Source organism: Oratosquilla oratoria, chromosome 11 (assembly GCF_046742065.1).
Source record: "Oratosquilla oratoria isolate Oo_2021 chromosome 11, ASM4674206v1, whole genome shotgun sequence".
Classification (NCBI taxonomy): Eukaryota; Metazoa; Arthropoda; class Malacostraca; order Stomatopoda; family Squillidae; genus Oratosquilla; species Oratosquilla oratoria.
The window spans coordinates 28,338,282-28,362,481 of record NC_134787.1 but is presented as its reverse complement, the minus strand read 5'-3'; the positions used below and the strand labels follow the sequence as shown (position 1 = coordinate 28,362,481).

Below are 24,200 nucleotides of genomic sequence, written 5' to 3'. Positions count from 1 at the left end.
AATAATTTCAACATTTGTCCCCTGATTCGAACACAGGACTAATATATTCGTAAGTCTATGCTTCTACCGAGCACACTGCTGAGACCAAGATCTATATACACCAAGTCTAACCGTTTGAGTCGTTCTGCGCAGCTTCTGACGTCATCAGGATGGTTCCGTTTTCTCTTTGTGAAACACTGAAGAAAACTGTGAAACGCCAAGGAAGACTGGAACTATTATATTCCCCCCCCCCGTTATCTTTCTCTCTCTCTAGCTCATTGCTATTATCAGTGTGTGTGTATTTACCTAGTTGTATTATACGGGAAGGGGAGCTATGCTCGTGGGGTACCGTCTTCATATCTCATTTTATCTAAACTATTTTTAAATTTGTGTGTGTGTGTGTGTGTGTGTGTGTGTGTGTGTGTGTGTGTGTGTGTGTGTGTGTGTGTGTGTGTGTGTGTGTGTGTTTGTGTATTCACCTCGGATCTGCTGCAGTCTCTGTCGAGACAGCCAGACACCACCCTACGGCAGTGAGCTCAGAGCTCCTTATTAGCCGATCTCTGGGTAGGTCTGAGACCACTCACACACCACACACCGGGACAGCAAGGACACAACTCCTTGACTAACGTCCCGTACCTACTCACTGCTAGGTGAACAGGGGCTACACGTGAAAGGAGATAAACCCAACTTATCTCCGCCCGACCGGGGAATCGAACCCCGGTTCTCTGGCTTGTGAGGCCAGTGCTTTACCAATCCGCCACCGAGCCGTGTGTGTGTGTGTGTGTGTGTGTGTGTGTGTGTGTGTTTATATACTTGTATTTTACGGGAAGGTGAGATATCGTCGTGTGTGCTTATATGTGTACACGTTCACATTTGTGTGTACTGTGTGTGTGTTTGCAGGGAAACGATGAAAATTAACATTTGGCTTACTTCCTCTTTGGTTTGAGCCACAATCCTTAATGTCACAATAAGCCATAATGTCAAGATCTATATATACCGGTATATACAGATCTTCATTGTCAGAATATAACTAATTGCGTGGAGCGGTGCGAGCGGAGGCAGCAACATACCCGAACGACGCACCAGCTTCAACTGACAGCGATTGGACGCGCGAACCCCACTTTGAACAGCCAGGTGACGTTCACGGGCCCGCTGCGCCAACACCCTCGAAATTCGGTCGGAAGTGGTTAGACCTGGTATATATAGATCTTGGCTGAGACTATATACCGTAGTAACCTCGCGGTTAATCTAATCCCGCAGGATTTGAGTCGATTGCTAACTGCCGTCCTAATCTCAATTTTACGAAGAACCAAGCCCATTTGTAGGTAGTGGTGAAGCTGGTACGTATCCTTGATAGACTTTCGTCGTTGTAATACCTGAATAGAATCGCTAATGACGACGATGCCAATAAAATAATTCCGGCAGTTGTCCCCGTACCCGAACCTAGGTCTTATATGTTTGTCAGTCTATGCTTCTACCGACCACGCTACTGAGACTATGTTATTCCTCAACCTCGGGGTTTATCAAGTCACGCAGGATTTGAGTCGATTGCTAACTGCTGTCCTAATCTCAATTTTACGAAGAACCAACCCCACTTGTAGCTAGTTGTGAACCTGAAGAGTTTTATAGTCTCAGTAGCGTGGTCGGTAAAAGCATAGACTTACTAACATACAAGTACAGGGTTCGAGTCCGGGGTCAGCTGTCGGAATTATTTGATTGACATCGTCGGCATTGGCGATTCTATTCAGGTATTACAACGGCGAAAGTCTACCAAGGATATGTACCAGCTTCACCACTACCTACAAGTGGCTAGTTTTGTGTATTGTGTTTTAAACAATAACCAGCTGCAGTACTACAACTTATGTCCATACGCTGTGAGGTGCTCATGAATAGTTGCAGTATTGTTTATTAATTATGATACATTTCGTAAAAGTTTCTTATTATATTTTATTGCCGAAACTGTTGAAAACAGGTTTGTGGTTGCAAGGAAGATGCCTATAGTGTTCGATGGAAAGGCCTATTGCGACACTGCGCAGTGCATACTCATACTGTAGTCAGATGGGAAACTGAAACTACAGAATCATCGATGTCACTTATTTTTTTTTTTTTTACAAATCTTATTCTTACATGTTTTTTTAAGGTACGGCAGAACACCACAGCAGTGCGTTCTGTTTGACAACTAAATGCATACGAAAAATCTGCAGATTAGGAATTTGACAAACAACCACCGTTTAGAATTTTATTCAGCAACAAGAATTAATTTGTGTTGTCATTTGGGACTACTCAATGAAAATATGAAAAATATGAAGTACACATAGAAATGTATGCATAAGTTTCGAAGCCTATTTGAGTCATGAAACGTTCGAATACAGTATCGGAACAATTACAATTCTTTCAATTGTCGAAAAAGACACAGGGGTAAGTTGGTGCAAACAACGGTCACACTGGAGAGAGAGAGGCAAACGCGGAACAGGGATATATTTGCGCAAGTACAATTACTTCATAAAACTCTTAACATACGTAACGTTGTATTTTAAACAGTGGTATTGACTCTTGTCCTCGCATGTGTTGTATAATATACCTATTACCTGGCAGTATAGTACTATATGTGAACTTTACTCAAAACTAGTGTAGTCTGACCATGTTGACATAATTATATAAATTCTATTTGAAATGTAATGACTAATGTTCCCAAATAATTGGAGTGGGTTATTTTCTCGTAGACCTACGGGAAGAGACCTGGTTAGGCCTGTACATCCAGCTTGGGAGTTTCAGCTGGGAATATGATGGAAGAAAGAATGGATGGTATCACTAAAGTTCCTGGCGGCTCCACGCCTTATCAAAGTTACTTTCAAATTTGAAAACTGGGAAAACGCATTCCAGTTGTTAACTTTTACAAATAATTTTTCCTCCATTCTAATCTTAAACGTTTTCTAAATATTTTATGACCACTTGTTCTTTGGTCTTCGCGTAGAATAGTCACCACAAACCTCCCAATCATAAACGACGGACAATATCTAACGGTATGTTACTATGTAATATGTCACCTCTTGCTCATCTGTAAACCAATGACTGTAGTCCGAACTACTTCAGTCGCTACACGTTACTGATTCATCAGTATTTGTATAAGCTTGGTTGCTCTCCTCAGCACATTCTTAATTGCATCTACATCTTGAGCCCATATCTGACTTGCAAATTCCAATTGGGTTCTTACCAGAGCAGATGTTCCCAACCTGGGGTACATGTACCTCCAGTGGTACATTTACATATTTCATGGGGTACATTAGGCTGTTGGAGCAATATTATTTCCATCAACATGGGTTTGTGAATAGACTTCTTCAATGCTGCTGTGAACTGAAAGTACAGGTCATAACTCAAAACTCACGAATATATTAATCATTATGATGTTGCTAAAGTTTACATATTAATGAGGATTTTGCCATTAAAAAAGCTGTCTTGTTAAAACTGCTTAATTTTGATTACATTGATTTGAATATGTGCACATTTACTTAACAATGATCATTATGGAATATTAAAAATGTGTGCACTTCTACAAAACATACCGAGACGACTTGATCATACCATAGCATTTCTATATTTGACCCCAAGAAAGATACAATAGGGCAGCAGTGACCATTTAATGTCTCTCCATTTTACTTAGTGCAATCTAGAGGGTTAAATCTGGGGTAGTCCACCACTTCTAGCATTGGATAACTTCCTACAGAAGGGTGATCTGGTCTTGGACAGTAGGATGCTTCTTAACCCCTTCGTTACCGACCCGTCAACCTTACGTAAAATGTTTCAAACCGTCCCATGAATGGCTGGAGCCTTATGTTTGGAAACAGACACTTGCCACCACGTGGGTAGAAATAACCCAGAAACCAAGGCCTTGAGAGCCCTCAATACACACAGCTTATAACTGTGACACATGCGTGTCATGGGGAGCACGCTTGGTTCCTGGCGGGTGCACTCAGCTGTGACACGCTGGTGTCGCAAAACACATCCGGTACTCAAGGGGTTAAGTGTCCCAGGCTGAGGGAACTATGGGGACAATACCTCTTCCATTGTCCCAGTGAGAATGGAATATATTGAATCTCCAAAATACTAGGAAAGAAGACCCTTTCCCTGGGACATGAGGTACTCAAGTTTGTGGAAAAATCTGGCCTCTTAAAAGAATAATAGCTCCACATCTGAACTTTTTCCATCATTGGACTCTCCCCATCCCCTACTTTAAAAGATAAAATTTTAGATACCTATTTTATTTATTCATTAGTCTATTAATAGATTAGCAAATAGTTAACCAAAATAAAAAATTTAGCTTAATAGCTTGATCACTTTTAAAAAATGTTAGTGATGCTACATGACCCAGATGTTGCAGCACCATAACCTTCAAATCAAAATCAATATCAGTCTGCATTTGCAAACCAAGCTCAAACAATTGGAGTCTTCTTTGACCTTGAGAAAGCCTATGGTACTACTTGGAGGGCTGGGATATTAAAACTAGCTGGTTGGGGTGTAGGTGGAAATATTTTATAGCACAAAAGATTTTCTGTCAAACTACATGAAAGTTAGGGTTGAATCGGTTTTCATCCAAGTATTTGCAGGAAGAAGGAATTCATTGGAAGTGTTCTTAGTGTAACACTTCTTAGCACAGCTATAAATAGCCTCGTGGAAACTGTCGGGTGAATGATACGCGTGGGATGCTCGTACACATTGTTTATTATTATGCAAGATCAGTCAACATAGGCGTGAACGTCGACATGCGCAATAGCAATGGTAATGATAGTACAAAGCAATAGCAATAATACAACATCCCCCTTCAAGTTTACAAAATCTCAAAATAAACTTCAGTAAGTAACAGTTAGTAATTCCCCAAAGGGCTGCAAAAGAAAGCATAGTGATGACATATCAACTAGAGTAAACCTTTAGAATTAAGTACAAAATTAGATACTATTATTTGTGATACGGTACATAACATACACTTAGTAGTAAACCATTTCTGGTTGTACATTGGGTTTAGGCACTCTGCCGGACCTTCTAACTTCAATTTGTGATGGGCTAGGTACACTAGGTTTAGTGCTAGGACAAACAACAGAAGTAGATGCACCTGTAGGAATATCACTGACATGGATGGAATTATCAGAAGAACCGAGCAGGGTGGGAGTCCCTTCTTTGGGTTCAGTGTTAGGCGATTTACTGTGTTCACCTGTGTGTATGAGAGTGTCGGTTTCTTGTTATTGTGGAACCTGCATCAGTCAGGACTTTGTATGATCTCGGTTGAGTCAGTCTCTGTGTTACTTCTCCATAACGTTCTTGGTCTCGTATGTATACCTTATCACCTGCTTGAAGAGCTGGCAATGTCTGGATACGATGGTGGTTGTTGTAGTTCTTAGAGTATTTCTCTCTATAGAGTTCCTCTTTTTCTAGTAGGTCATCTTGGTTATATCCCTTTGGTCTCAACGTATCCGGGAGTACTGGCAATTTTGTTCTTAGTTTTCTACTCATCAGTATTTCACTTGGGGTCGAACCATTTCTAAGTGGAGCTGAACGACAGGCAAGTAGTCCTAAATAAGGGTTAGCGTTCTTTTTAAGGATGTTTTTAGCTGTCTGGACTGCCCGTTCTGCCTCCCCATTTGCTTGTGGGTGTAGGGGTGATGAGGTAACATGTGTAAACCCCCAACACTTGGCAAATTCTTTGAACTCCTGGCTGGAGTACTGAGGTCCATTATCGGATACAACAGTTTCAGGAATTCCATGTATGGAGAAAATATCTGCAAGAGCTGTTGTGACTGCAATAGTTGTGGTATTCTTCAGTTCTCTGAACTCAAACCATCTACTGGAATAATCAACTGCAATGATGTATGACTTACCCTCTAATTCAAAAAGTTCTGTACCGATTCGGCTCCAAGGTTTGTCTGGAAAGGACATCGGTAAGAGAGATTCCTTTGGTTCAGGTCGTAGCTTAGCACAAATATGGCACTTGTTAACCATAGATTCTATCTGCTTTGTGATGAGAGGCCACCAAACTGAGTAACTTGCTCATCCTTGGCACTTAGTAATTCCTAAATGACCTTCATGTAAAGCATTGAGAAAATCCAGCTGTAGGGAGGTTGGAACAACAATGCGGTTGTTAAACATTAGTAGTCCTTGATTGACTGTCAAATGCTGTTTCTTCTCCCAGTATGGTTTCAAGAGTGGCTGAGAAGGCATTATTGAAGGCCACCCATCTAGACAATAAGCTTGTACTTGTTTGCAGATGGCATCTGCTTGTTGAGCTGCTTTGATCTCTCCCAGGCGTCGTTCTGTAGCTGGGATAACTTTAAAATTACCTTCTTGGCTTTCTTCCACTTCTTCTATAAGCTCTAGATCAGCTTTTGTAGGAAGACTTGTAGGAGCTCGCGATAGAGCATCAGCTGTTTTCTGATGAACGCCTTGTACATATGTCACTTCTGGTGAATACCTTGCTAGTCGGAGACGGAAGCGAAGAATTCTAGATGGAAGTTTTGACAAATCAGTACTTGAGAGCAAAGGCACTAAAGGGCGGTGATCTGTTTCAAGCTTGAAGACTGTTCCTAAAACGTAGTCCTTAAACTTTTCACAAGCCCAAGTAGCTGCTAAAGCTTCTTTTTCAATAACTGCATACCTCTTCTCAGTGTCACTGAGTGATCTTGAAGCATAAGCAATAGGACGACGGTGCCCTGTGTCATCCATTTGTATAAGAACAGCGCCAAGACCATCTTGACAAGCATCTGCAGCAATAATGCATGTCTTGTTTGGGTCGTAATGGGCTAGGATCTCTGTGGACACAAGTTTGTTTGATTGTTTGAAATGCAGTTTCTTGTGGTTGGTCCCAGAACCATTGTTGACTCTTCCTTAGAAGCTGGCGAAGTGGTTCATTTACATCGGCTAGGTCAGGAATGAACTTGGCAAGCTGATTTACCATACCGTTGAACCTTTGCAGTTCAGTTACATTCCTGGGTCTTGGGAAATCTTGGACAGCTTTGGTTTTTCCTGGATCTGCTTCAATGCCTTTCTCTGAAATGATGTGGCCCAGGAATTTCATGTGTCCTTTTGAAAACTCACATTTGTCGTTTAGGGTGATTCCTGCTCCCTGTAGTCGACATAACACTTCTCGAACTCGATTGTCATGAATCTCCTGTGTGGGCCCATGGATGAGGATATCATCCATGTGGCAAACAACTCCTTCTAAACCTTCCAGTATGGTAGACATGGTCCTTTGGAAGATTTTCTGGGGCGGAGCTAATGCCGAAAGGCAAACGATTGAAGCAATAGCGCCCAAATGGAGTCACAAAGGTTGTCAGCAACCTTGATTCTTCATCAAGTGGTATCTGCCAGAATCCAGAGTTGGCATCAAGTTTTGTAAAAACTTTACTACCTCTTAACTTGGCAAGATTCTCGTCTACACTGGCCATAGGGTGTACTTCCCTCTTCACGGCTTTATTCAGAGGTGTCAGATCCACACAAATTCTCACATCACCATTGGGTTTAACAACGTTAACCATCCCTGAGCACCACTCTGTAGGTACAGTTACAGGGGAAATGACTTTTTGGTGGACCATGGACTGTAGTTTCTTCTTTACTTTTGGTAGCAGAGGATGGGGTACCCGTCTTGGGGTATACAGGCAATGAGGAATATCATCTTTCTGTATGTAGATTTGAGTAACCCTAGTCTGCTGAAAAGCTTGGGAAATTCTTCCTTGAAGTTCGCTGCCTTGTCTGTTATACACCTCTTTAGCAGGTTTCAGCAGTTTGAGAGCTTCTATAGCTGATTTCGACAAAAGATTATTACTCTGACCTGTCATAACATACACATTTTCTATATGTCTCCTACCACCTAATTCAAGTACAGCATCTACAATTTTCCCTTTAATAAGGTGATTGAGATTGACTTCCCCTGGTCCTCGGAAGTCACTATCTGCTTTTGTGAGGTTACACTTCTTAAGCCAAGGTGTTTTGTCACTAACAATTGTCACTTTGGATCCACAATCAAGTTTAAAGTTAGTCACTTTCCTATCTATTGTCACATCAACTGACCAAAAATTCTCACTAGCAGATTTGACTTCCCCTAACATAAAAGAATTATCTACTTCATCACAATCATCCTCTTCTATCTCATGGATGGATGTTGACCTTAGGCAAGCCGAAGCATAATGGCCGACACGTGCGCATATGTGACATTTGGAATTTCTGGCTGGGCAGTTTTTTCTGAAATGTCTATCTGTGTTCCCACACCATCTACACCTGGGCGGGCTAAGCCCAGACGCTTTGAAAGGAGATTCACCTCTCTTCTTTCCTGTCTGTTTCGGTTTCGGTGGTTTCCATACATCTTCTTTGAGGTGTCTTTGGTGCACAAGTTTCCTCGTTGAAGATGTACTGGCACCTTTCCGCTTGTTTGTGTACTCAACTGCAGCTTGCACTTTACCTGTAATTACTTGCTTATGTGTTCTGGAGATTTCTGCTGCTTTGAGGCTTTCGATCACTTTGTTGAGGTCTGGGACAGGCCGTTCACGGAGTAGTCGTTCTCTCCCTGCTTCATCCGTTGTACCTACGACAATTCTGTCACGAAGGAAAGAGTCTTTCAAGTTTTCAAACACAGGATTCACTGAGCTGACGAAGACGGAGCACATACTCGTCTACGGATTCGTTGCTCCTCTGAGCGGCTGAGTAGAAGAGAAACCGTTCATACAAAACATTCCGCTGGGGTATGAACTGCTTCTGCAGCTCGGCGAGTATTCTAGCAGGATTCTTCTTGTCTTGCTCTGTCAGCGTAGGAAGAGAATTCATAACTTTTTGGCACTCGGTTCCCATGACAGTACATAGAGTGGCGGCCACTTTGTTCATTCCCTCGATATTATCTGATCCATCGGCGTTCTTCAATTTTAAGTTCAGATCAGTGGCAATTGTGTAGTAGTGCCACGAGTTTTCAAAAACCTTCCAGTTCTCCACCACGTCTCCTTTCAAAGACATGGGTGGGGGTGCTGGAATCTGGTATGCAGACATCGTAGACTATCCTTCCACTGTCGTCACTGCTGTGGATGTCGTCTGCGTTGTCAAACGCCAGTGCACAACCACAACGTTTTCGGAGGTTTATTTGAGAATATACGTCGTTTACCGTCGCCAGTAGGGAATAATTACACTGAATTACACTGTTCACGAATAGCCTAGGGTAGCGGAACACTGTCAGCAGTACCGATACGAACGATTTGCGATCGTCCGTCGTGGGCGTTTACGTAAGCAAGAGGGGAAACTTATGTAACACTGAGGGAAGGGCACGCTCCTTCACCGAACTCGGTAGTCTGGTACAAGTTACACAAGCACTTCTAGTCCACTATGGTAGTTTTTCTTCGTGATTTTCCCAATTGAGGATGTTCACCGAAGTTTATAGCGTATCTCTCGAGACGTGGTTTCTCGGTATTCGACTATCAATTGCGTAAATAGTCGAAAAACCACTAGTTCGCACTTGCTCCGAACTCGGCAGTCTGGCACGATTTTCACACGCGTTTCGTACCCACTACAGCTATTGTTTTCGTGATTTTCCCAATTGAGGATGTTCACTGAAGTTTATAGCGTGTCTTACGAGACGTGGTTTCTCGGTATTCGACTATTAATTGCGTAAATAGGCGAAAAACCACCCGCTGCCACCATGTCGGGTGAATGATACGCGTGGGATGCTCGTACACATTGTTTATTATTATGTAAGATCAGTCAACATAGGCGTGAACGTCGACATGCGCAATAGCAATGGTAATGATAGTACAAAGCAATAGCAATAATACAACAGAAACTATCCCTGTTGGGGTTCAAGGTGTATTGTATGCAGATGATTTCATGAGCTATAGTAGTGGTTCTGCTGTCGAAGCATGTAGAAAAATTCACCATAGTGTAAATGCTGCATCAAATTGGGTACTATGACATGGTTTTAAATTCTCTACCCAGAAGACTAAGGGAATTAGATTCTGCCACTTGAGGAGGGTAGAAGAGATCCCTACCCTCCTTTTGTCATGATAAATATTAACCTATGAAGTGAAATACCTTGGAATGACCCTTGCATCACAATATCAATACACAACCCTCTCCACTCACCCCTATCTCCTGCCTTCTCCCTTTCATGCTCAACAGACATTCCCCTCTTGCTCCAACCCCTTTTCACCCTATCCACCCATCTCATCCTCTGTCATCCCAGAGTTCACTCCATCCACCTTTGCATTCCACATCTCGTACTAATCTTGGGTCAATTCAGTTTGCATTAATAGGCAATTTAAGAAGGGGTAGGGGTATGTTTAACTTCATATGTATTATAAGACCTAGTATGATTTTTGTTTGCAGATCGCTTCAGAAGTGTACTTCATCCAGGATGGGTAAGGACAAGACCCATCAATGGCTTTTCAGATGGCCAATATATTTTATGCTGTTATTGATAGTAGGCAGCAGTTGGACTGCCACAGAAGATGGTCTGAGTCGTGCATTACCTTCAACCTTGGATGCCTCCCTGGTAAGATATGTAGGTGTATGATGGTTAGTGTCCATTTTAACTATATTATGCAATAGTTGTTTGACTGTTATTTCACTGTTCTTGAAATTCATGGATGCTCAACTTGTCCACTGAAAGGATACCATATAACAGAACCAATTTAGTGTTAACCAGACTAAAATCTGTACATCTTGGTATGGGAGTAGAGGGACCCAAGTTCCAGGTTGGTTTCTGCAGGCAATACAGTACGGTAAATGTTCAGTTGTATACATGGACACGATATAGCATCAGAAAATTAATTATTAATTTTGTAAATTATAATGTATGAATGTAATATGCAATTTTCTTGGTGGAAATAAAAAACAAAGTTGCTAAAACAGATTTCGTAAGTAACGAAGTCTCGCCGGATGAATGATACGCCATGTTTATGATAGATGCCGATGTTGAAGAAATGAAAGGATAAATTCGTCTAACCTAACGTGTATTTAGTAAATTGGTACCTGTAATTTAAGGTCATCCGGATCATCATCGTTGTCACGGATGTTGGCGGCCTGTTCAATCACTCTGATTGCGGGGTATATAGGTTTTTCATAGCTTGAAGGAATGCATGTATTTCAGCTCCAGAGCATTCCTTCAAGAATATATACATCGCGAGGTACTGGCGGAAGTACCGAGGGCATACACCAGGCCTTAACTGTACCTGGCAGACAACGCTTGACAAATGACAAGATGGCGTCCCGAGCCTATGCTAGCGACTTCGTTCATTGGTATATTTGCTTGTAGCAAGGTATTTTTTTTTTTTATTTCCGCCAAGAAATTTGCATATTACGTTCATGTATTATAATTTACAAAATTAATATTTAATTTTCTGACGCTATATCGCGTCCACGTACACAACTGAACAAATATCGAGTCCATACCCTTGGATGAAGACCAAGTCTCTTTTAGACAGGGAAGGTGATGTAATTGCAGAAGTGAAGTCAGTGAAGTAATAGTCTCCCCTTCCATTTCCCACATCATGAGTAGTGATTAGCTTGTGTTCATGATCTGTAGGTAAGATGTACTCTGCCAAATAAATCTGGTATTATCAGGAGTAATAAGTGTACAATTATTACAGAAGTATTGACCATAGTTTAGTTGTTTTAAGATGAAGGTGGAAGTTTATATTTAACAAGGTACAGAATTTTAATATTCATGTTTTTCATCAACATTTTATTTCATACCCACTAAAGTTTGTTTGCAAGCATCTTGCATGAATCCCACTCTTGAGTAAAAGTTTAAAAGGTTTGACACATGACCATCCAGAGTCTTGAGCCAGACTCTCTGCTTCTTGGATGTTGTGAAAGTCTGCAATCCCCGAGTACCTGAGGGTTGATTATCTTTAGAAGCTAATATGGGTGGCTGATCTTAAAAAGCTCATTCTGAGCAGGTCAGGCTATTTTTTTATTTTTTTTTATTTTTTTTTATTTTTTATATTTATAAGCACATCTCTGGAGTTGCTACTCTTTACAAGCTAACGTGTGTGGTAGCTTATCTTTGTGGGTATTCATGGGTTACTGATCTTTAAGTGCAGTTTATACAAGCAGTGTTTTGGCACAAATTCCCCATTTTCACAGAAGCTTTTTTCCACTTTGCTTATGTGAATTGCGCTTTATAATGTTCTGTTTCTCTTCAAAATATGCGAGTCGTTGAAAGTCCTTTCACATAGTTCTACTATTGTGCTTGTTAATGATACTAACCTGTAGTTTCGTCATATCTTATCTTCAATCAGCCAACCCCCCTAATAGGAACCACTTTGATATGGTGGGGGTTTGTGTATTTACCTAATATACAGGAAAGAATCAACATTCATTGGGTCCTGTCTCCTATTCTCTAATTTTCTAACATACATAGACTCCTTTATATATGGTTCCAACTTAATCTATATCTTTGATTTCAATTGCCATGTTTAGATTTGAAATCTTGTATTGTTTGAGCTTGGGTTATATCATCTAAGCTGTTCCACATTTGTACATCCATATGGAAAACTGTAATTCTTCATCCTTTCGACATGTGGTCTTGATTTATTTATAACCATGACCTCTTAAAGCCCTTCCATCTTTTATCAGGAGATCTCTTCTATCAATGCAATCTAACCCATTTAGTGACCTGAACACTCGTGTCACCTTTCTCTTCGATCTTTCAAAGTTGGCAGATCCAGTACCTATAGTCTTTCCTCGTATGGTTTATATGCCTGACTGGGGACCAGTTTGGTTGATGTCCTTCGTATTCTCTTCATCTTGCTTATATCCATCACTTTGTATGGGGACCATACTACTGACAATTCCAGTTTTAGACATACTGGTGTTCCATTTTTTCATCTCTTCATCCATATAATGGAATGCCACTTTAATCTGCAGTAGTCCATAAATCTCTTCCACAATCCTGCTGATATTTCTCAGGTGACAGGTCTTTTATCAGGACTCCTAATCTTTCCCCTTGTTTACTTTTGTAAAGTGTTCATATCCCAAGGAATACTTTAACCTCTTCACTCCGGGGCACATCGCACGTCTGGCAGCATTAGCTGCCCGACGTGTGATGTTGCGTCATAATAATCGCATTATAAAAAATAAAGTTGGTGCTCAATCGTTCGTTCTTTCACCCGTGTATTTTGATAACCATAGAAAATATGATGAAGCCAGTTTAGAGAGAATGGAGATTACATAGGTACGACTACAATAAACATAATCAAGATGCCGATGTCGGCATCGAGTACCCACTTGCTCCTCATGCCGCCTATGTAGGCGTCACCGTATGGAAGTGGTTAAGGATGGCATTTTGGCTTTTTTACCTATTTCCAGCATTGTGCATCTTTTGGTATCGAACTTCATTTCTCATTCTTGGCTCCATGCAAAAATAGTATCTAGATCTTTTTGCAGTATTCTACCGTCCTCCACATTTTTCACTCTTCTCATAATTTTTACATCTGTAAACATGTTTGCATAGCTTGTTCCTACCATCATGTCATTAACTTAGACAAGAAATATTATTGGTGCAAGCACTGAACCTTGTCCAACTATGCTCATTACTGCTCTCCAGCTTGACATTTTGTCATTTACTACTGTCCTCATGTATCTTTCCTTCAAAAACTTTAATCCATTCTAATAGTTCGCCTCTCAGTCCTCTAACATGCTGCAGTTTCCACACAAGTCAACTGAGGTATTTTATCAAATGCCTTCTCGATCCAGGTACATGCAGTCCACCCACCCCTCTTGTAGGTCTCTAGACCTACAAAAGGCATTTGATAAGGTACCACACAATAAACTAAGGAAGATAGAATCAATAGGTGGCATTGGAGGAAAATTATTGGAATGGATAAGACTTCCTGACTGGGAGGAAAATGAGAGTAGTAATTAGAGAAATTCTCAAATTGGGAAGAAATGAAAAGTGGTGTCCTGCAGGGATCAGTACTGGCTCCTATCATGTTTGCCATATACATAAATGACATGGATGAAGGAGTAGTGTTATATGAATTTCTTTGCAGATGGTGCAAAAATACTAAAAGTAAAAACTAAGGATTGCAACTCGTTACAAGAAGACTTGGACAAGATCTGGAAATGGACTCTGGGAAGATTATAAAATTGAAGTCAAAAAAGTAAACTCGGAAAAAGACCTTGGAGTGATGATCAGCAAAGACTTGACACCAGATAAGCATATTAATAAAATAGTTGGAGAAACCTACAATTTATTGAGCTCAGTAAAAGTGGTATTTGCCTATTTGGACAAGGAAATGACAAAAAAATTTAACTACACTAATAAGACCAAAATTCGAGCGCAGCAACCCTGTGGACACCCAGTATCCAAAAGAATATAAAAAAATTAGAACGAATACAAAGAACAACAAAACTGGCACCCACTCTTTCCAAAATGACGTATAAACAAAGACTCCAAATTAGAATTACCAACTCCGGAACAAAGAAGGGAAAGAGGAGACCTACTATCTATAGAATTATGAAGGTAATGGAAATCTTGGATAAGAATGATTTATTGAAATGGGACAATGGAAAAACAAGAGGACACGAAAAGAAACTAAAATAATTACAGAAGTGGTCTGAAAAAAAAATAGCTTCCTACAGTGATAGATACTTGGAACAAATTAGACAAATAGTGTGTGCAAACACTATTCAAGATTTTAAGAAAAAACGATGCTGAGAGATACAAAGATGGGTCACCACGAGCATAGCTCCCTTTCCGTATAATACAACTAGGTAAATACATATGATACTCGCTTCCAGTCTGCTGCCACTCTACCCTGTACATCTCACCTTACTTTTATCCACATTTATCCTCGACTTCCTTCTTTTGCACACCTTCCCAAACTGACACTAACTTCTTCAATCCCTCCTCCAATCCTGTTATAAGCGCAGCGTCGTTGGCGGACAACTGGGTTATCTCCCACATTTCTCCATTTTCTTAACCATAGCAAATAGTTTACCCAAAATAATAATTGTAGCCAATAGACTTGATCAGTTGAAAAATGTTAGCGATACTATATGACCTAGATGTTGCAGCACCAGACACTTCAAATAAAAAACCCAGTTGTAGTATATAGGAAAGGAACAACACTTTTAGGGTCATGTCTCCTCTATAGTGTTTGCCTAGTTTGCTTGGGCATTTGCATGCTTTTATGCTTGTTTATGATTACTTGCTTCCATGTGCGCTTCAGTGTGTGCTTGCTTGTATGCTTGTTTCTCCAGTCTGGTTAGCAGCAATAAGATTCGTGAGGTAACCATTCAAGAGAAAGTGAAACTTGCTGGAAGGATGAATGGGTCATTTAGAGTATCCTTTATTCCATATACTGTTTTGGTGAATGTATGGGGCTAGACTTTAATTTTGAATGTATTGATCTTTTATGTTGCAGGGTGGATTAGTCCCAACAGAACTTGTTACTCTTACGGACCTTAATGGTTACACAGAACAGCTTCTGGAATCGGCTGAAGCAGACATGTTCAAAAGCTTCATGGCTGAGCATAAGCGGATAATTCGAAGTGAGTTGGTCTTTCTTGATTGAGCCCTAAGGCCACTGGAAAGTATTCAGTCCAGGTAACCAGTCTTTTAGTATTGTTACCCTCCCTAATACAGGCCCTTGCCCATTCACTCTTGCAAATGCCCTCCACAATTCCCCTCAAGGTAATCTCATCCCCTTCCATTGCAAGGCAATCAGGAAAGTGTCAACCTTCAATACTTCTGACTAAAGTCCAGTAGGGGTCGACCATTTATGAATACAAGTCATGCCCCACAGGTCAGTAATGACCATTAGATTAAAATTTCATAGCTGTGAATATCACATGATCACATTTTTGTGGAATGGAATTGATAGGCACATTGGACCAAAAAATCACTGACACTATGGCATGCGAGTTCTAACATGTCAGGAGAATGGCTCGGTATCCACAGATGTGGCAAAATATTTAACCCTCCCCCCATCTGTTGATCCCTTGGGGATTAGAGCACTCAAGTGTGACCCTATTTAACCAGTTACCAAGAAGGGGTTCAGCCAAGTTGAAATTGGCCAGAACATAATTCTTTCAGTGACCATTATTGGTTTTTTGAATGAAAAGCTGTTAGTGAATGAGCTTGGGAGTTTTTAACCCATTACTTGGCAGGAGTTCCTAACTGAATAAGATATTGGCATTGATATGAACAAAATTATGACATTGGTATTTTGCCTGACTAAGCATAAATTATGATGACAATAGAAGGTGGTACACCAAACCCATTTTGACCTGGTATGGTAGGGGAACTTCAATGTCTCCCCACTTTCCTAACTTCTTGTAGCCAAATAGCTTATTACCCAATGTTTTGTTGACTCGGTAGGTGTACCCCTGATGCAAAATGTTTCTCCTTCAGATATTTTGAGTTCGAACTCCATGGTAGTGTTGGATGTGCAAGATGCTGGTGCAATTGAATTTCCTGATACTGTACAGCGGATTGTGAAGCTTCAGACACAGAGTGGTCTCTTTTTGGTAGTCTTCCTTAACGAGTGAGTTATATAGTATTTATCTTTGAATATTATGGGTATTAGGTATTACACTACTGCAATTTGTAACATTTTGGTTGCATGAGCTTTAGTTCTAACATGTTAGTTGGGAGTCACATGAGAACAAGGGTCTCCTGAGAGAGTCATGGGGGCAACAGACCAATGTACTAATTTTAAGCCACATCAGTACGAGTCAAATTCTTGTGTGCAGCATCGGCTGCCATATGAACAATTCATCACACTACACACATAAAATGTAAAGTTGCTGCTGTATTACTAGTTTTCTTTTAGAGTAATAATATATATCAAAGGCTTTTTTTCCCTTACAAGGGAGGTAGCTGAAAAAAAGGCATAAAAACCACTCCCACCCATTACATCCCCATATATTCTATTCCCATCCACCCCCTCCCTTCCTCTTGGCTCCTCCTGGATGATGGGTCATCTGGGGCTCATCCCTGCATCTTGCCCACTGCCCTGGGTCAGAAGCAGTGTCACAAGACACAGCACATCCACAGCAAGGCCACTTCATTAACCCCTTCCATACGGTGCCGCACACGTAGGCGTCATGGGGAGCGAGTGTATTCGCGGGGCTGCCATATCGGCGTCTTGATTATATTTATTGTAGTCGCCCCTCCATAATGACATTCTTTCTAATTCTTTTGTAATCGCATTTTCTATGGTTATCAAAATTCACGGGTGAAGAGAGAACGATCGATATAAGCGGTGACTATATTTTATGATGCGAGTATTATTACGACACGTCGTACGGCTGGCATTGGCTGCTGCCACCGAGATCTAAGTCCATGACGCCTACGTGTGCGGCACCGTATGGAAGGGGTTAAATTAACAACCCCCCTCTGTCCCCGCATGCAGGAATGGAGAAAGATAGGGAGAAATCCTTTGGACTGCTTCAATTTATATTTCACGTACTCCCTCATCCCCCCATCCCCCCATCCCCAACCCACTCCCCTTGTGCATCACAGCATCATCCATATGCAACCATTCTTCGTTCAACTCTATTTTCTGTCCTCTCCTGTCCTTCCTCAACAGACATTCCCCTCTTTCCCAATGCCCCTTATACCCCATCTATCCATCTTGTTCTAGGTCACTCCTTCATGTTCACTCCTTCCACCTGCCTTCCACACCTCTTTTACTAATCTTTCTTCATTCATTCTTTCTGTGTCCAAACCATACCAATACTCTTTCATCAACCCTCTCCCAACTCCCTTTCCACCCCTGCTCTCCTCCTCACCTCGTTTCTCACTCTATCCAGCCTTGTAACCCCTACCATACTTCTGAGGCACCTCATCTCGCACATTCAAACTCCTCTCTTCCTCCCTTATGCTTCATGTTTTTGCCCCATACAGTGCTGTCAACACAATCACTCCTTCATACAATCTCCTCTTAGCATCCATTCCCAAATGTCTATTTCTCTTTACATTTTTTAATCCCGCAGGGCATTTACTTGCTTCTCTCGATCTACATTCTACCTCCATCTTCACACCCAAGTATCTAAAACTATCCACTTCTTCCAGTTTCTCTCCTTAACCCCTTCCATACGGTGCCGCACACGTAGGCGTCATGAGGAGCAAGTGGATTTGCGACACAGCCATATCGGCATCTTGATTATATTTATTGTAGTCGCCCCTGTGTTTTTACATTCTCCCAAATGCGCCCTGAATCCCATTCTCTGTGGTTTTCAAAATTCGCGGGTGAAAGAGAACGATCGATATAAGCGGTGACTATATTTTATGATGCGATTATTATTACGACACGTCATACGGCTGGCATTGGCTGCTGCCCGCGAGATTTAAGTCCCGTACTGAAGTGGTTAATAATCACTTCCAGTCTGCTGCCACTTTCTCCCCTTGTACATCTCATAACCTCTCGCACCACCCCATCCATGTATAAATTGAACAGCCAAGGTGACATAACACATCCCTGATGAAGTCCCTCCTTTACCTCAAACCACTCTCCATTTCTAATCCTAACTCAATCTCTACTACTCTTGTAAAAACTCTTGACTGCTCTTAAAAGCTTTCCTCCTATCCCATATATCTGCAATACCTCCCACAGCGCCATCCTGTTTACCCTGTCATACACATTTTTCAAATCCATAAGCCTAAAAAACGTACTTGCCTTTCCTAAAGCTTTCTCGCACACATCTTGCCACAAAAATCTTATCTATACAACAGGTTATGCAGGTATATGGGATAGGAGGAAAGCTTCTAGGAGCTGTCAAGAGTTATGAGAGTAGGAGAGCTCGTCAGGATTAGAAATGGAGTGAGTGAGTGGTTCGAGGTAAAGGTGGGACTTCGTCAAGGATGCGTTATGTCGCCCTGGCTGTTCAACTAATACATGGATGAGGTAGTGCGAGAGGTAAATGCAAGGGTAGTGGGTCAGGGATTGGAGATGGTTAAAGAAAATGGAGAAAAGTGGGAGGTGAGCCAGCTGTTGTTTGCTGATGACACTGCGCTTGTGGCAGGATCGGAGGAAGGACTGAGGAAGTTGGTGACAGAGTTTGGGAGAGTATGTGATAGAAGAAAGCTAAAGATAAATGTGGGTAAAAGTAAGGTGATGAGATGTACAAGGGGTGAAAGTGGCAGTAGACTGGAAGTGAGCATTAAGGGAGAGCGACTGGAGGAAGTGGATAGTTTTAGATACTTGGGTGCAAATGTGGCAGGAAAAGGTGGAGTGAAGGTGGAGGTAGAATGTAGATAGAGAGAAGCGAGTAAATGCCTTGGTGGATTGAAGAGTGTAATGAGGAATAGACATTTGGGAATGGATGCTAAGAGGAGACTGTATGAAGGAGTGATTGTGCCAACAGCACTGTATGGGGCAGAAACATGGAACATAAGAGAGGAAGAGAGGAGTTTGAATGTGTTTGAGATGGTGTCTGAGAAGTATGATGGGGGTTACTAGGCTAGATAGAGTGAGAAATGAGGAGGCGAGGAGAAGAACGGGGGTGGAAAGGGAGTTGGGAGATGGGGTTGATGAAAGAGTATTAGGATGGTTTGGACACATGGAAAGTGAGTGAAGAAAGACTAGTAAAAGAGGTATGGAAGGCAGATGTGGAGGGAGTGAACATGAGGGGACGTCCTAGGATGAGGTGGATGGATGGGGTGAAGGGGGCTTTGGGGAAGAGGGAAATGTCTGTTGAGGAAGGACGGGTGAATGGAGAATGGTTGTATATGGATGATGTGATGCATGAGGTGGAATGGGCGGGTGGATGGGGGGTGAGGTAGTATGCGTGAGCAAAATTTGATGCAGCCCGAAGGGCTTTCTCCCCATCTTCTCCTTTTATGCAATGGGGGACGGAGAGGGGTGGGCCGCCGATTTAATGAAGCAGCCTTGCTGTGGATGTGCTGTGTCTTGCAACACTGCTTCTGACCCAGGGCAGTGGACAAGGTGCAGGGATGACCCGTCATTCAGGAGGTGCTAAGATAAGAGGGAGGGTGGAGGGGTGTGGAGTGTATTCAGGGATGGAATGGGTGGGAATGATTTTATGCCTTTTCCTTTTTGGCTACCTCCCTTGTAAGGGGGAAAAAGCCTTGGTATATGTATGTATGTATGTATACAACCCCTCCCTGACCTAAACCTACTAATCCTCGCCAATTACTCCCTCTGTTGCTCTCCTAATCCTCTCAATCAAGACCCTCCCATAAACCTTCCCAACTACAGTCAACAAGCTGATCCCTCTGAAACTACAACTCACACTTGTCCCCTTTTCCTTTGAAAAGTGGAACTATACAGGCATTCCTCCAGACCTCCAGCACTCTACACCTCTGAAACATTAAATAACTTCACCAGTCAGTCCATCACTCTACCTCCTTTTTTCAGACCTTCTGTATTCCTACTTTTACCCACATTTACCCAAACTGTTACTAACTTGCTCAATCCCTCCTCTTCCTCTCTTAATTTCCTTCTAAAACATGTTTTTTTTTTCAATTTTTCTGTTGAACTCTTACCCATTTCACATCTTTGCTTCCTTTATCTTATGCTTTACTTATTTGTACCTCTCGTATGATTCTCTCGTCTTATTTTGTAATCAATCTGTGAAAGCTCTTCTCTTCTACAACCTTCTATGCTTCCTCATCCCACCATTCATCAACCTTCCTATCTCCTCCCATCCTTCTTGTTCCACACACCATCTTTGCACATCTTATGACTCCCTCCTTGAATCATCCCCATTCCTCCACTCCTAGTTCTACTCTATCCTTCACTCCCTCCCACTCCTCTCTCAGCTTCTTCTTGTGCTTCTCCTTTTCTTATTTAAGCAGTTCACTTCAAGCACCTCCCTACCTTCTGTCCTTTTCCTCTTTCTCCATCTGTCCTCCACTCTCGACTTACCCTCTAAAAAGATGACCTGATATTCCCCCACTCTCTCCCATTAGAACATGTACATCCTTAACTCTTCCTACTATACTCCTGGTTACCACTACATAGTCTGTCTATTTACCACCCATCCACCACCCATATGTACTTATGTTTGACTTTCTTCGTAAACACTATATTTGCTATTGTCAACTCTCTAGACACATCACCATCAACTCTACACTATGAGTTTTTCCTGGAACTACACACTTCCCAACCACTCCATCGAATGGTTCATTTCCTTCCCTAGCATTAAGGTCTCCCAATACTACTACATTGACATTTCTCCCTAATCCCTTTATGCAATTGTTTAAATCTGTCCAAAAAGCCTCCCTTTACACTGAGGCCCATATGCCCTTGTAAAAAACCACTTCTCTCTTCCCAGTTTCATTTTCATCCACATTAACATTGAAGAAACCTTCCACTCCACTACATGCTTACCTGTCTCTTTACTTACTAGTATAGCCACCCCTTCTCTTCCTCTCTTCACTCCTGAGATCCTCCCAACTACATTCCCAAACTCGCTCTCCCCCTTCCTCTCAATTTAGATTCACTCAATCAATCAACATCCATCTTTCTTCTCACAAACATAATGCCTATTTCATAACTTTTACTCTTATCTGTACCACATCCATGCACATTGAAAGACCCCAAACCCTATGGTACTGGTTGGAAAACTCCTAGACCCTCTTATGCCTTTACTTTTTTAGGAATGTCCTCTTAAGGGCTACAGGGAGGAGAATGCCTAGTCCTATCCCGTCCCATTTGTTGCCTTGTACGACTCAAGTGGAAATGCTTGGTGGGATTATTTTCCCTCGCCACAGGGTTAGGTGGAAACAGGACGTGAATATTCAGAAATAGTACAGGACAGTAACAAGAGTTGGGACAGTATAACAGAGGGACAGTCACTATGATAAAGTATCACTTCTCTGTGCTGTCTTGCGACACTGCTTCTGACCCAGGGCAGTGGGCGAGCTGCAGGGATGACCCATCATCCAGGAGGTGCCAAGATAAGAGGGAAGGAAGAGGGTGGAGGGAAGTGGAGTATGTTGGGGATGGAATGGGTGGGAGTGGTTTTTAAGACTTTTTTGGCTACCTACCTTGTAAGGGGGGAAAAAAAGCCTTTGGTATATGTATATGTATAAATATATATAAACATGGTTTGGAAGCCTTAACCTAAGTTTTCTTTAGTCCAGCTTTGGAACTGTATGAAGTGTCAAATGGGCAACATCACAAGATCTTCAAGATCAATTTGGGAGATGCAGAATGGAATTATGGAGTGCAACACATCTTTTTAGTAACTGTAAGTTTGATTCTAATTTTAGTATGTTTGTAACTTGATGGAGTAAATATAAACTAAATGTCCTTTCTTCAATCAGGCTTATGTAACAGAAGCAAACCTATGGGTGGTTTGGTGTACAGACAAGTACAAAGTTTATGCGTATTGCTTCAATCGTAATCCCAGCGCCAAAGTACACGAGCAGTTTATTGTAGAACATAGGGCCATCACAGCTCTTAAGCTCTTCAAGGTGGATAACCAGTTGTGTCTCATCATTGCCACAGATAATGCAGGCATCAGGTATGGCGAAGATTCAGATGTACCTGACAGTATCTTGAACTCTGTAGTAATGGTTGTGTACAAATGTTGCTTAACAGCGTAACTATATATTTTACAATTTCAAGAATGTAACAAGTATTTACCTATTGTAGTGTAGTGAAGAAACAACACTTGTTGGGTCCCATCTCCTACTCTACAATTTATCATACAAACTTCAAATGCATGTATGGGTCCAGCTTTTGCCACATCACCTAACTTGTTGAAGTTATTTATCCATTTACATGGAAAATGAGACTGATTAGTTTATTCATTTATTTCTCTTTTTGGAAGGAAGTTTCTTCAAGGTTAATGTGGGTGAAGGTGAAACTGGGAAAGTAGATATGGGTTTTTGTAAGTGCATATGGGGCTGGTAGTGAGAAGAGCATGGAGGAAAGGGAGGCTTTTTAGATTAATTTAAATGATTGCATTGAGGGATTAGGGAGAAATATCAATGTAGTGGTATTGGATGACTAATGCTAGGGTAGGAAATGAACCAATAGATGGGGTGGTTGGGAAATGTGGAGTTTCAGAAGAAAAATGTAGTGGGGAGTTGAAGTCTAGAAAGAGTTGATAGCAAATAGTGTTTAGGAAGAAAGTCGAGCATTAGTACACATGGGAGAGGATGGTGGATAGAAAGGTGGTAGAGAATTAAGACTATATAGTGGTAACCAGGAATACAGTAGAGTTAAGGATTTACATGTTCTAATGGGAGAGTGGAGGAATATAAGATAATTTTTTGGTGGAAGGTAAGTTGAAAGTGGAGGATAGATGGAGAAAGAGGGAAAGGACAGAAGGTAGGGAGGTACTTATAGTGAACTGCTTACATACATGCCCAAGGCTTTTTTCCCCCTACATGGGGGGTAGCCAAAAAGAAAAAGGCATAGAAACCACTCCCACCCATTCCATTTCCTATATATTACACTCCCCTCCACCCTCCTCCCTCCCTCTTATCTTGGCACCTCTTGGATGACGGGTCATCCCTGCATCCTGTCCACTGTCTTGGGTCAGAAGCAGTGTTGCAAGACACAGCACATCCACAGCAAGGCTGCTTCATAAATTTGGTGATGACCCCCCCTCTCCGTCCCCCCATGCAGAAAAGGAGAAGACGGGGAGAAATCTCTTTGGGCTGCATCAGTTTTTTTCTCATACATATTTCTTTACCCTCCCATCCCCCACCCACTCCCCCACCCACTCCCCCACCCACTCCCCCACCCACTCCCCCACCCACTCCCCCTCATGCATCACAGCATCATCTATACACAAACCCTATCTTCTGTCCTCTCCTGTCTTTCCTCCTCAGACATTCCTCTTTTTTTAATGCCCCTTTCACCCCATCCATCCATCCATCTCATCCTAGGACGACCCCTCATATTCACTCCTTCCACCTCCGCCTTCCACACTTTTACTAATCTTTCTTCACTCATTTATTCCATGTGTCCAAACCATCCTAATGATAATAATAAAAGAAAGTGCTTTGATACTGGAAGAGGGGTGTGTGGTAATGTGAATTTTGATAACCATAGAAAATATGATGAAGCCAGCTTAGAATGGAGGTTACGTAGGTACAACTACAATAAATATAATCAAGACGCCGACGTCGGCATCATCGCGTACCCACTTGCTCCTCATGCCGCCTACGTAGGCGTCACCCTATGGAAGTGGTTAAATGAGAAAGGAGCACAAGAAGCTGAGACAGGAGTGGGAAGGAATGAAGGATAGAGTAGAACTAGGAATGGGAA

The 24,200-nt window shown here is 41.8% G+C and overlaps 2 protein-coding genes across 2 annotated transcripts in view; one reads left to right on the top strand and one right to left on the bottom strand.

Moving 5' to 3' along the window:
• The first annotated feature begins 2,388 nt into the window (after positions 1–2,388).
• The window catches only part of fs(1)M3 (female sterile (1) M3), a 233,366-nt gene continuing 211,554 nt past the window's right edge, over positions 2,389–24,200 (top strand). Inside the window, exons 1-6 of the mRNA XM_076192535.1 lie at positions 2,389–2,397; positions 10,327–10,492; positions 15,372–15,498; positions 16,361–16,493; positions 22,056–22,167; positions 22,244–22,443. Of these exons, the coding sequence (XP_076048650.1) occupies positions 10,355–10,492; positions 15,372–15,498; positions 16,361–16,493; positions 22,056–22,167; positions 22,244–22,443 (710 nt within the window). The 5' untranslated portion in view covers positions 2,389–2,397; positions 10,327–10,354. The remainder of the gene's footprint in view (positions 2,398–10,326; positions 10,493–15,371; positions 15,499–16,360; positions 16,494–22,055; positions 22,168–22,243; positions 22,444–24,200) is intronic.
• Positions 6,019–9,000, bottom strand: LOC143029995 (uncharacterized). The gene is made up of 4 exons (XM_076193205.1): positions 8,687–9,000; positions 7,306–8,556; positions 6,925–7,214; positions 6,019–6,776 (listed from the first exon to the last, which is right to left on the bottom strand). The coding sequence occupies exons 1-4, from the start codon at positions 8,998–9,000 to the stop codon at positions 6,019–6,021; spliced, it is 2,613 nt and encodes an 870-aa protein (XP_076049320.1).